The sequence below is a fragment of the Entelurus aequoreus genome, linkage group LG02, assembly GCF_033978785.1.
Source record: "Entelurus aequoreus isolate RoL-2023_Sb linkage group LG02, RoL_Eaeq_v1.1, whole genome shotgun sequence".
Lineage (NCBI taxonomy): Eukaryota > Metazoa > Chordata > Actinopteri > Syngnathiformes > Syngnathidae > Entelurus > Entelurus aequoreus.
Genome location: NC_084732.1, coordinates 62,300,617 through 62,314,966, shown reverse-complemented (window position 1 = coordinate 62,314,966; position 14,350 = coordinate 62,300,617). Strand labels below are relative to the sequence as shown.

At 39.6% G+C, this 14,350-nt stretch overlaps 1 protein-coding gene across 1 annotated transcript in view; it reads left to right on the top strand.

The window, feature by feature from the left end:
* LOC133642263 (aggrecan core protein-like) overlaps positions 1 to 14,350 on the top strand; it is a 65,833-nt gene that overhangs the window by 32,640 nt on the left and 18,843 nt on the right. The window contains exons 13-15 of the mRNA XM_062036363.1: positions 3,836 to 5,554; positions 6,742 to 6,819; positions 7,278 to 7,391. Of these exons, the coding sequence (XP_061892347.1) occupies positions 3,836 to 5,554; positions 6,742 to 6,819; positions 7,278 to 7,391 (1,911 nt within the window). The remainder of the gene's footprint in view (positions 1 to 3,835; positions 5,555 to 6,741; positions 6,820 to 7,277; positions 7,392 to 14,350) is intronic.

The window sequence follows — 14,350 nt, the reverse complement described above, 5'->3', positions numbered from 1 at the left end:
CTCCTTTTTCTATTGTGGATCACAGATTTGTATTTTAAACCACCTCGGATACTATATCCTCTTGAAAATGAGAGTTGAGAACGCAAAATGGACATTCACAGTGACTTTTATCTCCACGACAATACATCGTTGACGCACTTTAGCTACGGAGCTAACGTGATAGCATCGTGCTCAAATGCAGATAGAAACAAAATTTTAAAAAACCCTGACTGGAAGGATAGACAGAAGATCAACAATACTATTAAACCATGAACATGTAAATACACGGTTAATAATTTCCAGCTTGGCGAAGCTTAACAATTGAAGCTAACTAACTTAGCTACGGAGCTAACGTGACAGCATCAGGCTCAAATGCAGATAGAAACAAAATTTTAAAAAACCCTGACTGGAAGGATAGACAGAAGATCAACAAAACTATTAAAACATGAACATGTAAATACACGGTTAATCATTTCCAGCTTGGCGAAGCTTAACAATTGAAGCTAACTACGGAGCGGCGGCGGCGGCGGGCGTTGTAGCTTTCGACGACACCCCGGCCGCCATCAGAGTCGGCAAGAAACATATATTTCCCCAAAGTTACGTACGTGACATGCACATAGCGACACGCACGTACGGGCAAGCGATCAAATGTTTGGAAGCCAAAGATGTACTCACGGTAGTGCGTCTTGTATCCAGCTCAAACACAACACAACCTCCTGATTGTGTTGCTGTACTCCGCTGCTATTACACCGATCGCACTTACAACTTTCTTATTTGCAGTCTCCATTGTCCATTAAACAAATTGCAAAAGATTCACCAACACAGATGTCCAGAATACTGTGGAATTGTTCGATGAAAACAGAGCAGTTTGTATGGTGACACATTGGGTATGAATACTTCCGTTGCCGTCGTGACGTCACGCGCATACATCATCATACATAGACGTTTCTAACCGGAAGTTTAGCGGGAAATTTAAAATTGCACTTTATAAGTTAACCCGGCCGTATTGGCATGTGTTGCAATGTTAAGATTTCATCATTGATATATAAACTATCAGACTGCGTGGTCGGTAGTAGTGGGTTTCAGTATGCCTTTAAGTCCTCATGTGTCCAGGGACGTATTTCCTGAGTTTATAAACATATAATATGATTTTTTTTTAAACAAAAAAAGATTTTGTGATTATAAAAAATATCGATGTAATAATTGTAGTATCGACTAGATACACTCTTGTACTTGCTTTCATTACAGTGGATGTCAAGTGTAGATCCGCCCATTTGTTTACATTCAGGAGCGCCAGGTTGTTAGCGGTGATGCCGGTGAGCTATTGTATTCTCCTACGGTGTGTAGTGAAGCATGTTTAGCTATTCCTCGTCCTGCAGGGATGATATTTGTAAGAAACATACTTTATTTGGCGCCATGGAGGCGAGGATTAGTGATTTAGAAGAAGCTAAAACACTGCCGACTGCGGATGGATGTTAGCTGCTAGCTAGCTAGCCATGTCTTAAAGCACCTCTTGCTTAGGGTGTTTCAGTGTTATAGCTTCACCTTAGTTTTTAAGCCAAAATGCGTCCATTCTCTCTTTTCTGTCTACGCACTGTTTCTGCTTGTATGTACTCCGTGATTGTGCGCTGCTCGTAAACCAGCATTGTCACGACATGTCGACTGCATGCCGTCATGCCCGTTTAAAAAAACAGACAACTCATTAGTATCTCGGTACTTTATTAGTAGAGGGATACCGTACAACCGTAATATATATATATATATATATATATATATATATATATATATATATATATATATATATATATAATTATATATATATATATATATATATTTGGGTTGAACTCAAAGATCTAAAACGTTTACTATATACACAAAAGACCTATTCCTCTCAAATATTGTACACAAATCTGTCGAAATTTGTGCAAGTGAGCGTTTCTTATTTGCCAAGGTAATCCATCCCACCTCACAGGTGTGGCATATCAAGATGCTGATTAAACAGCATAATTATTGCACAGGTGTGCCTTTGGCTGCCCACAATAAAAGGCCACTCTGAAATGTGCAGTTTTATCATACAGCACAATCCCACAGATGTTGCAAGTTTTGAGGAAGCGTGCTGCATGGAAGCATGGGAGCATGGGAGCATGCTGACTGCAGGAATGTCTACCAGAGATGTGAATTGAATATTAATTTCTTTACGACGAGCCGTCTCCAAAGGCGTTTCAGAGAATTTGGCAGTACATCCAATCGGCCTCAAAACCGCAGACATGTGTACTCACACCAGCCCAGAACCTCCACATCCTGCAGGTGTACATCCATGATCGTCTGAGACCAGCCCCTCGAACAGCTGCTGCAACAATTGGTTTGTATAACCAAAGAATTTCTGCACAAACTGTGAGAAACCGTCTCAGGGAAACTCATCTGCATGCTCGTCATCCTCATCGGGGTCTCGACCTGACTGCAGTTGGCAAATGCTTACTATCGATGTTATCTTCACGGATGAATCCCGATTTTCATGTCGCAGCATGACAATGCACGGCCCCATGTTGCAAGGATCTGTACACAATTCCTGAAAGTTGAAAACATTCCAGTTCTTGCATGGCCAACATACTCACCGGACATGTCACCCATTGAGCATGTTTGGATGTTGTGGATCGGTCTATATGACAGCGTGTTCCAGTTCTTGCTAATATCCAGCAACTTTGCACAGCCCAATGGCTGAAAGAGGAGTGGACCAACATTCCACAATCAACAACCAGATCAACTCTATGCGAAGATGATGTGTCTCACCAGATACTGACTGCTTTTCTGACCCCCCTCTCCCGACCCTCAATAAAGCAAAACTGCACATTTCAGGGCTTTTATTGTGGGCAGCCAAGGCACACCTGTGCAATAATCATGCTGCTTAATCAGCATCTTGATATGCCACACCTGTGAGGTGGGATGGATTATCTTGGCAAAGAAGAAGTGCTCATTAACACAGATTTAGACAGGTTTGTGAACAGTATTTGAGAGAAATAGGTCTGGTCTTTTGTGTATATAGTAAAAGTTTTAGATCTTTGAGTTCAACTCATGAAAAATGGGACCAAAAACAAAAGTGTTGCGTTTATATTTGTATTCAATACACACGCACACACACGCACACGCATACGCACACATACACACACTCACACACATACACTACCATTCAAAAGTTTGGGGTCACCCAAACAATTTTGTGTTCGAGCCTTCATTTCTAAGAACAAGAATAGACTGTCGAGTTTCAGATGAAAGTTCTCTTTTTCTGGCCATTTTGAGCGTTTATTAGACCCCACAAATGTGATGCTCCAGAAACTCAATCTGCTCAAAGGAAGGTCAGTTTTGTAGCTTCTGTAACGAGCTAAACTGTTTTCAGATGTGTGAACATGATTGCACAAGGGTTTTCTAATCATCAATTAGCCTTCTGAGCCAATGAGCAAACACATTGTACCATTAGAACACTGGAGTGATAGTTGCTGGAAATGGGCTTCTATACACCTATGTAGATATTGCACCACAAACCAGACATTTGCAGCTAGAATAGTCATTTACCACATTAGCAATGTATAGAATGTATTTCTTTAAAGTTAAGACTAGTTTAAAGTTATCTTCATTGAAAAGTACAGTGCTTTTTCTTCAAAAATAAGGACATTTCAATGTGACCCCAAACTTTTGAACGGTAGTGTATATTTATGAGGATGAGGTAGATCACCTCAAGAAAAGTAGCTCGCTTGCTGAAAAAGTGTGGGCACCCCTGAATAAGGTGCTTGTCAAAATATTCCACTCATCTTTTATCCTCTCATCTCCCCCCTTTTTATGTCTCTATCTGTTATTTCAGTTATCCCACCTATCCTTGTGGAATCTTCAAGCTCTGGTTCAGGTTCAGCAAACTTTGGATCAGGTTCTTTGGTTGAGAATACCTCTGGAGACTTCTCTGGCTCTGGGTTTGGATACAGAAACAATGATATCTCTGAAGACCTCTCAGGATCTGGAGCCCATTTGACCTCAGGACAGCTGTCTGGATCGGGTTCTAGACACCACATTTTCTCCAAAGAACTAAATGGGCCTGGAAGCGTGCCTGGTTCTGGAGAACAACTGACCTCTGGAGAGCTGTCTGAATTGGGTTCCGGAGAGCAGATTATCTCCAAAGAACTGTCCAGCTCTGGAAACCTGCCTGGTTCTGGAAATCAACTAACCTCTGGAGAGCTACCTAGATTGGGTTCTGGAGAAACGATTTCCTCCAAAGACCGGTCTGGCTCTGGAAGCCTGGCAGGTCCTGGAAACCAACTGGCTTCAGGAGCCTGGGGGATCTCTGGGGACCTGTCAGGTTCTGGTGACCAGGTTATCTCTAAAGACTTGTCTGGCTCTGGAAGCCTGTCTGGCTCTGGGGACCAGTTTATCTCCGGAGACTTGTCTAGCACTAGAGACCAGTTTGGCTTTGGAGATAGTGCAAGTGCTGTCCTTCCCTATGGCACACTAGATGTTAATGATGCTGTTTTTTCTGGATCAAGGATCAGTGGAGAACAAACCATTTCTGATGTCTCTGTTTCCAACAGTGACACAATTCTACCCGGAGAAAACTCAGTTTCAGAAGATTTTCAAAAACCAGAAGAGGCAGGCACAGAAATGTTTATGTTGCCTTCCTTTGAAATAGTTTCAGGCGCGCTGAGTGGTGTTGGTGACCTGTCTGGAACTGGGAGTGGACATGGTTTCAGTTCTGCAGAGAGTGGTTCAACAATGGAATTTTCAGGGGAGAATGGCCAGTCCTCTGGAATGGAATCTGGTCTTATTAGCAGTCTTGACTCATCTGATTTCAGTGGTTTCTCTGGATTTTCGTCTTCAGGAAGTGCTAGTGCAGGAGTTGTTCATGAAGCCGGAGTTGCTCAGATCTTGTTCATGGATAACAAATTGATTGATGCATCTACCCCTATTACTCAAAAAGACCATGAATTGGGAGGGGGACTGCTGGTGGTCAGTGGTTCCGAGGACAGTTCTAGAATGCTTAGTAATTATCTAAATCCAGCTGCTGGAAGTGGTTCTAGAGTCTTCTTGGATGTGACTTTTAATGGGTCGGAGCCCATTGACCTAACTCAGTCACCATCTGGGAATCAGGAGGCTTCTGGGTTTTTACTCTACAACCCTGGAGAGGGCAGTATAAGGCATATGTCAGGAGTTAGCGTCTTAGATCTCATTTCTGGGTCTGAAGTGTCTGGGGAAGGAGGCAGTGTTACATTTTTAAATGAGGATGTTATAACAGGGGTATCTAGAAATGTTTTGATGTCTCCAGAGAGTAAACAAGGGGCAGTAGAGTACAGTGGGACAGAGATCCACAGCAGTGGCAGTAGCTTACTCACTAAGAGTGGCGATACCACCTTGTCAGGTACTGAAGAGTCATCACAGGTGCCAAAAACACCGTCCACAGAGTATGGATTAATCAAGACTGTCACACCCACGCACTATCGGGCTCTACCTTCTAAAATTGATCTTGCCTTCCCGTCTGATCCCCCCACTGTAGTAACACCTGTTAAGGGTCAGGAGGATGCAGAGAACATAGTAGGTATGTTATTAAATTACAGTTTGACATGTTTGTTGACATATATGTTTTTATGATCAGATATGTTTAGTAAGGTAACATACTTTTTTAACAACATCAAATACTTCCTACAAAAATTCCAATCCTTTGTCATAGAGAGTCAGTGATAATGACTCATCGCAACTGCTGGGGCAGGTTGGTTACAGTAAGCTTTACAAAAAGCAATGTCAAAATGCAGCGGAAATACAGTTGTATTGATAACATAGTAGGCAAATGTTTACAAACTGTGACAGGATATATTAGAAGCAAGTGATTCTGGAAATGTTGGGATCAGTCCTATACCAAGTAAATATAGGGTCAGCGTTGTAGATACCGATACTGAAATAAATACTTTTGAATGATTCAAAATGTTCCTACAGTGTGAACATTATTATAATCAGAATGAAACACAGGACAAAGATTTTAGGTAAACAAATACAATGTTTATTATTTGTGAACGATAACAAACAAACTAAACAATATGCAAATATACATAAGAATATACAATAGTACTTTAACTTACAAGCTGAAGTGGTTCTATGACTGAGCTCTAGTAACTCAAAACACTCGTATCTCAAATCAATGTTGCCCATTGAAATTAATTTAAATCTATTTAATCGGTGATTTCCCCCGCCTGTCCGCGCCCTAAACACCACAATTTTAACATCTGGCATGCCTTTTAAAAAAGGAAAACAAACTAGTGGTGTTTAAAAACAGTACAAAAGAATGTACTACAAACAACTACAATAGTTTTATTAAATAATGTAATAAGATACGGCATTTACCTTGGGAGTTGGACTAATGCGGGGTAACAATAGCAATTGCTATTGTTGTTAATGTTGCACACATACTTCTTTAAATTACGGACCACAGGTCAGAGTTGACAGAAATAGATTGATGTATGTCTGTGTACCTCGATAAATAAAAATACAGAGTGAGCACTAAAATATTTGGACCTCATCAGGCTTGTAGCGATCCGATACCCTTGGTGTCGATGCATGGCACTACTGCATGCTTAACAGCTATTAAAAAAAAAAAAACATGAAATCTTGATATTACACAATTCAAGACCAAACAAAATTGAGAAAACTAATGCTTGAAGGTAGTACTGCAAAGGTAATTACATAAGTGAAAACCGTAAGTAATTTTCACAAAGTCACTAACTTTTTCAGGTGACCCAAATCCGTGTAAACGAAACCCCTGTGGTGCTTCCTTGTGCACAGCTGAAAATGGGTTTGCTGTTTGCCAAGGTAAGACAACATTTTCTTCTTTTTAATGTTGTGCATTGTGTTTCTTTCGTCTTCACTGTGTCCTGTTTGTCTGTGTTTGACATTGGGTTTGTGAGATATCTATCATGTGTGTTTATTTCAACGATCCCCATTCAGAACCCCGATGCACTTGTCCTTCAGCTTTGCTTTGCTGTGTGCATGCTAAGAATGGGGCAGCATATATGCTTTAATGGCAATTAAACAAACCAGACATTATAACACACTCTTGAATATTTGTACATCTTTTGTATTTGGTAAATTCAAATAGATCAAATATTAGGAGTGGTCCTAATGTTCTGGTCTAATATGGATCACAAATTTACTAACGCTATGGGTCCCGCCAATAATCATCAACCCACTTGTCATACAGACTAACCATTTCACCGTTACTAACCATGCTATACTAAAAGCAGTAGTGTTGCTCATACCCTGTTTTGCAGAGTTAGATGTCTGCCACTCCAATCCTTGTGCCAATGGAGCCACCTGTGTGGAGAGTGCTGACTCTTACAAATGCTTATGCCTGCCGAGCTACGGAGGGGAGCACTGTGAAATTGGTATGAGTTCAGCTTTGGCTAGTAGACACTAACACCTGCCTCTCAAAAACAACTGAAACACATTGAGTGAACTGTAGATGAACAGACATAAAATAATGGACTTTAATTCAATACTGTTCTGTGCAAGTTGTTGATGCTGAAGATGCTTATCAATGAAAGAGATTTTATTTTGCAGCTTAACAAATCACCTATTTACTTGGTCCTGTATCTGCTGCCCAACATTTCACTGCTGAACAATTTAAGCAGTTATTAGCTTGGAAACCTATTTCCATTGAGCATATAACTTATGCTATATTTTTGTTGTGAATGCATATATATATGTATATATATAACTCTGGGGTTAATTCGCTACGGGCTTGTCAGATATAGTGAGACCAACAATGATTGCAATAACATACATTTAGCATTGGCATGAATGCCCTACCAGTCTTTGGCCTTTCAGTGTGGAATGGTTACACGATGAAGATGATTACATATGTGAAAAATTGACATTTTCTATACTGTACACATGGTCAAATTATACATACATGTTGAAATATATACTGTATTTACAACCTCACTAACATTTGGCTAAATGCAAGTTTCTCCTTGACCAGGTACTTTTTGTACTATTTGACCACTTTTCTTGACAGACCTTTTGGCAAATACCAGGATTTTAAAGATAGTCCATTGATATTCAAAATGGTTGAGGACAGGGGGTTCTTAGTTTTGAAAGCGTCACCTTGACTCCTCCAAGCATACTTCATGTCCTTTTACCAATAGCTTGATCTTGTCTAACCATCAAACTTTTGACGAGAAGACATTTGGCTTGTTTATGTGGAGAGCTGAAATTGTTTTTTCTTCTGTACTCTAGCTTCCTTCCATAGTTAAAAAAATGGAGACTCTAAATTGCTCAATGGTGTGGATGTGAGTTTGAATGTATTTTAAAAGTCTTTTGATGCCCTGACTGCTGACTAGTTTAGGGTGTACCCTGCCTCACTCCCGTAGTCGGAGAGGCTGACTGAAGCTTCATGGACGTCTGATGAGGATGCATGCATTTTGAATATGTACTTGTCAGTTTGGATGGGAATTGATAAGATGTTTCCAGTTCCGATACCACTTTTGATTCTTTTTAACGATTTGATTCTTTATCGGTCTCTTATTAATTCTTATTTGAAAAAAAAGAGAACAAAAAGTTTGTTTAGTTTAGAGCTATGACCTTAAAAAGCCAACAGTGAAGTCTTAAGAGGCGCATACATGAAATAGAAATAAAATAATACTTTTTTGAAAATAAATATAAGAAATAAATATTCTTCTGTATAATTTAACAAAATAAATCATATGTGGAAATTACACAAGAATATAACATTTATATTAACTCATTACATGCAAAGTAAGATATGCCAGGCCTTTATTTTGATGGTTATGTTTTACAGCCTTTAAAAACCTTGAATTTTAAAAATGTCAGAAAATGAGGGGTTTCAAAAACTGTAAGCTATGATCATCAAAAGTATAATAAATAAAGACTTAGCATATCTCAATTTGTATGAAAATAACTAATATCAGGTATTAGTTTCCCATTTGAAGTTGAATTGCTGACATGAATGGCCTTTAACACGATATAACATTTTTTTTAGTTTGACCTGTATTATGGAAATGACTTAGTGAAAATCTGGAAGGAAAATGAGCAACTTTTCCCTGACTAAAATTGAACATTGACCTAGCGAAGGAATGTCTACTGTGGCTAATGGCTGCAAGCCTGTGATCACAAACTTAGTCGCTGCTCGGTGACATTCGTCTAGACGGGAACTGGAACCAATACTGTCAGCCTCGGAACCAGTCACAATCTGTCTCCCACAATTCTCATCTAAATGAAAAGGCATTCATTTAAATTTAACAAATAATAGCGCTAACATTAAAACCACTGTTTGTTCGTACCTGTTGTATTTACTGCTGGGATGACATCGGAGCAATTCAAAAACGTAACATTCATCTACAGTTACTGCATGCTGTGTGTTCAAATGTTTCAGCATATTGCGCGTATGTCCTCCTGATGAAATAGCAGCCTTGCAATTTTTATAAGTAGCACTTGTAAAAATTTAAGTCTGTAAATTATCTCATTCACTGCATTCAATCAATTGCATTTATCCTCTAATCTCGAGTTGGCTTTCAGGATAAATATCCACTACCATCCCCTCAGACTAAAGCTGCCCTGTCTAGTCTATGAGCATGAACTAATAAAGCCTGCTTGGAAGTTGGATGAGAGGTGAAACATTTTCTAAGACAACCTAAATCGTTCAGTTGCAATCAACGCTCTGAAAATAAACGTTTTTAAAGTTGTAATCTTACCTTGTCTGTAAAGATTCTAATGAAAGGCCTTTCAATCTGAATTTCAGTCCCAGACCAGGATTACTGTCAGTAGCTACATTTCCATTACCCCTAAAAAAGCGCAATACCTAAATATCGCAATAAGAAACTGGTAATGGAAACTGTTAAGGTGTTTGAGCTTATTGGAGTTCTTTATGCATGCACATGAACGACACTTTATTCGAGTTCGATCATCAACGTCCTCTCTCCGAGGATACTTTATTTTCTTCTTCTGTTGAACACACAACTGCTGCGGTGTTAAACACTACACAGCACCAGAGCGCCCCAAGTGAAGAACATGCGCTACAACATCCAACCTCTACAATAAACACAGAGTAAGAACGCAGATATATACAATCTTAACACCCCCACTCGCTATTTGCTCACTGTGTTAAACCAATTTGTAAACAATATCTTAAGAACATTTTTCATCATCCTGTTTTGTTAGGATTCCTCCTTCTAGTCTTTATCCCAAAATGCCAAACATATTCTGTAAACAAACATTTCAACTTATGTTTAGTAGCTGGTTTTGTCAGGATATCAGCAACCATTTTTTCTGTAGGGCAATATTCCAGTAATACCCTTCTAGTAGCAACAATGTCTCTTATGAAGTGGTATTTCACGTCAATGTGTTTGCATCTTTGTCTGTTAACAAGATTTTTAGTGAGTGCAATCGTACCTTGGTTATCTTCGTACACTTTTGTTGTAACATATTGATAGTTATCAAGTCCTTTTAGTAGCTGTTCAATGTAAAGACACTCCTGTATAGCTGAAGCTAACGAAATGTACTCTGCTTCACAGGTAGAAAGAGCTACTGTTGGTTGTTTTCTTGTCTTCCATGAAATGAATGAACTGCCTTCACATAAAGTTGCACAATAGCCTGATGTGCTCCGTCTGTCTGTTTCATTTGATGCCCAACTTGCATCACAGTAAACTGTCAGACCGAGTCTTTCAGTTACATTCTTCTTGAAGTTAAGTCCTTGTTCTGATGTACCTTTTAGGTATCTGAATACATGTTTCACTGTATTCCAATGTTCCATAGTAGGTTCATTAAAGTGTTGAGATAGTTTACTCACAACAAAGCTTATGTCAGGTCGAGTGCATGTGGATAAGTAAATTAAACTTCCCACTGCTTCTCTGTACTGTCTTGGTTGTTTCAACTTTTCAGCATTTTCTGCATAATCAAGTTTTGGTTCACAAGGAGTTTCTCTTGGTTTACAATTTTCCATATCAAACCTTTGTAAAACCTTTTTCATATATCTCTCTTGTGACATTTTGACTAGTCCATTTGTTTGTTCAAAGTCTATTCCTAAGAAATGTTGTAGGATTCCCAAATCCTTCATTTTGAATCTCTGAGTTAACATTCTTTTTACATCCTGCATTGATTTTTCACTTGAAGCAGCTAAAATAAGGTCATCTACCCAAATAATAAGTATTACCTTTTGACCATATTTTTCTCTTGTATACACACAATGATCTGCTTCATTTTGCACAAAGTCATTTTCCCATAAATGGGTGTGTAACACTGTATTCCAGTTTCTGCCCGACTGTTTGAGTCCATACAATGATTTGTTCAGTTTACATACCAGTTTTTCACCAGTTTTAGAGTTTTTCTCGTATCCTTGTGGTTGTTCTAAATAGATTTCACAGTCGATGGGTGCGTGCAGATACGCGGTCTTCACGTCCATCTGATGTAAGATTAGGTCCTCCTGTGCCGCCTTCTGCATGAGAATCCTTACACTTAACATGTCAGCTGTCGGTGAAAACGTCTCTTCGTAATCAGTTCCTGCTTTCTGGTCGTATCCTTTAGCAACAAATCTCGCCTTATATTTATCAGATCCATCTGTGTCAGTTTTGAGTGCATAAACCCACTTCGCTTTTAAAGCTCGCTTACTTGGTGGTAAGTCAGTCAACTGGAATGTGTCATTTTCCACTAGTGAGTTCATCTCCTCATCCATGGCGTTTTTCCAGTGCATTGACTTGGATGATAACACGGCTTCCTGATAAGTTTCTGGAATGTCACAAACTGCTCGATAACAGAAATCAACACATGTTTGTAATCTGTCCGATGAATCATCAGTCTCAAAATCTTGTAGATAAGCTGGCTTTTGTTTTATCCTGAATGGATTCTTTCTGATTTCTGTTTCGGCATTTGCCGCTGACTGTTCCACATCTTCCTGCTCATTTAAATCCTCAGTTTTGTTTTCAGGTTGAACTCTGTCCTCATCCTTCTGGTCACTGTCACAGACTGCATTGTCTCTGTTTTCAATGTCATGTCCTGCGTATGGCTCCAAAGTTTGTGTCTTTCTTTCTACACTTGTTTTGGTTGCGAATCTCACCAATCTGATCTTTTGGACCTTTTCCATTTCTGGATAATATACAAGGAAGGCTGTGCTGTTTTTATCATAACCTATGAAAATGCCCTGCTCACTTTTGGAGTCTAGTTTTCCTTTTTCTTGTTTGTAACCAAAACATGTAGACCCAAACTTTTGCATTTGTGACACATTTGGTACTTTTCCTGTAAGTAACTCATATGCTGTTTTCTTTGTCCGTCTATTGTAACACCTGTTTCTAACATGAGCTGCTGTTTGAATGGCATAGTTCCACAAATAGTTTGGTAGTTTGCTTTCTATCAGTAAGCATCTAGCCATGTCAAACAGTGTTCGCCATCCTCTCTCTGCTGTGCCATTTTGGTGTGGCGAATAAGGCGCTGACGTCTCATGTCTTATTTTGTTCTTTGTTAGTAACATTTGGAACTCTCTGTTTGTAAACTCAGTGCCGTTGTCTGAACGTATACACTTCACATCTCCATAGGGTGCTACATCAGAACTTTTATGTTGCAGCAACTGCATCACTTTTTGACTTAAGGAAATATACTAATACAGCACCTGAATAGTCATCTGTGAAACATTGTGCGTATTTGTGTCCTTCTATGCTCTCAGTTTTCATTGGGCCTGCTAGGTCTGTATGGATTAACTCCAGGGGTTTATTTGCTTTAGCATCTAGCTCCCTATTTCTCGTTTGGGTAAACTTGCCTTTTGGACATATTTCACACATCTGATCTGGCTTAACAACATTTCCCTTAATTACCATACCTTTGACCACAGTTTGGAGTTTGATTATATCCTCATAGTTGCAGTGCCCTAGAATCTCATGCCATGTTTGTACGTCATGACAAACTTTACACTGATCTTCATTCGCATCAACAGTTGGTAGATGATATAACTTCTCATGTTCGTTTATTTTAAATCTGTTACCATCTTTAGTGATCATGTGGCTCTTTCCTTTCTTGAAAGTTATGGTTGCTCCTCCGTCGGCTGCTCTCGCCACTGAAAAGATGTTGTGGGGATATGACGGCATGTACAGAGCATTTCGTAGTTGTGCCCTGTGCTGTCGTCCATCGCTGTCCACTAGATGTATCGTCGCTGTTCCTCTTCCTTGGGCCATTCCACTGCATCTTGTCCCATCAGCTAGTTCCACTGAATGAGTCTCTGGTTGAAAAGTGTTGTCAAAGCTTGTAAAGTTATTTACATCATTTACAATGTGGGATGTCGCTCCTGCATCCACCATAATGCCTTTCATCTTTATTTTGGGTGCTGACTCACTTTCTTCTTGTGCTGCTTTGAAGAGGTAATCACCGGATTGTTCATCAGTAACCTTTCTGACGTTGTCTCGTTTATCTTTCTTTTTGCATATGGTTTCTTGGTGTGTGTTGCTCTTACAAAAGTTGCACCACACTTTTCGGATACAATTTCTTGCTCTGTGTCCTTTTAATCCACATTTGAAACATGTCAGATCTCCATCTTCACTTCTACTTTGAGTGCTGCTGGTGTACTTCTTCTGGATATTTCTATCCTGTCTTGTGAACGTTTAGCAATTTAGCACTGAGCTATGCTAATTAGCTCAAACTTTACCGCGGTTACTTCTTCTTCGAGAGTACACGCTACTTTGGCTAAAGTCCCTTTTATGCTCCGTGTAATACTTTGCGGTTACTTCTTCTTCGAGGGTACACGCTACTTTATGCTCCGTGTAATACTTCACGTTTGCATTACCTTTATCCTTGGTCAAGCAGTTCTCCTCTGTTAGCTCAAGTCCACACCTGCAAACTTTCTTGGCTTCTCTGTCCGTGCGTCGACTCAACGTTACCTTGCCTTGTTTGCTTGAGGTGGCTGGAATCACTGGGGTTCCTGGGCCCATAACCTGTTAAGGTGTTTGAGCTTATTGGAGTTCTTTATGCGTGCACATGAACAACACTTTATTCGAGTTCGATCATCAACGTCCTCTCTCCGAGGATACTTTATTTTCTTCTTCTGTTGAACACACAACTGCTGCGGTGTTAAACACTACACAGCACCAGAGCGCCCCAAGTGGAGAACATGCGCTACAACATCCAACCTCTACAATAAACACACAGAGTAAGAGCGCAGATATATACAATCTTAACAGAAACGTCCATATTTAAAAAAAACCTCTCAAATATCGCTAAAATATTTTAATGCTTTCTAGAGGTGGTTTTTCAGATGTTTCCATATTAAAGTGTGTTGCAAAAGCATGATGGAAACACTTTTTTCGCATTTACAGAATACCTAATCCCCAAAGCGGCGGGGCTCCGA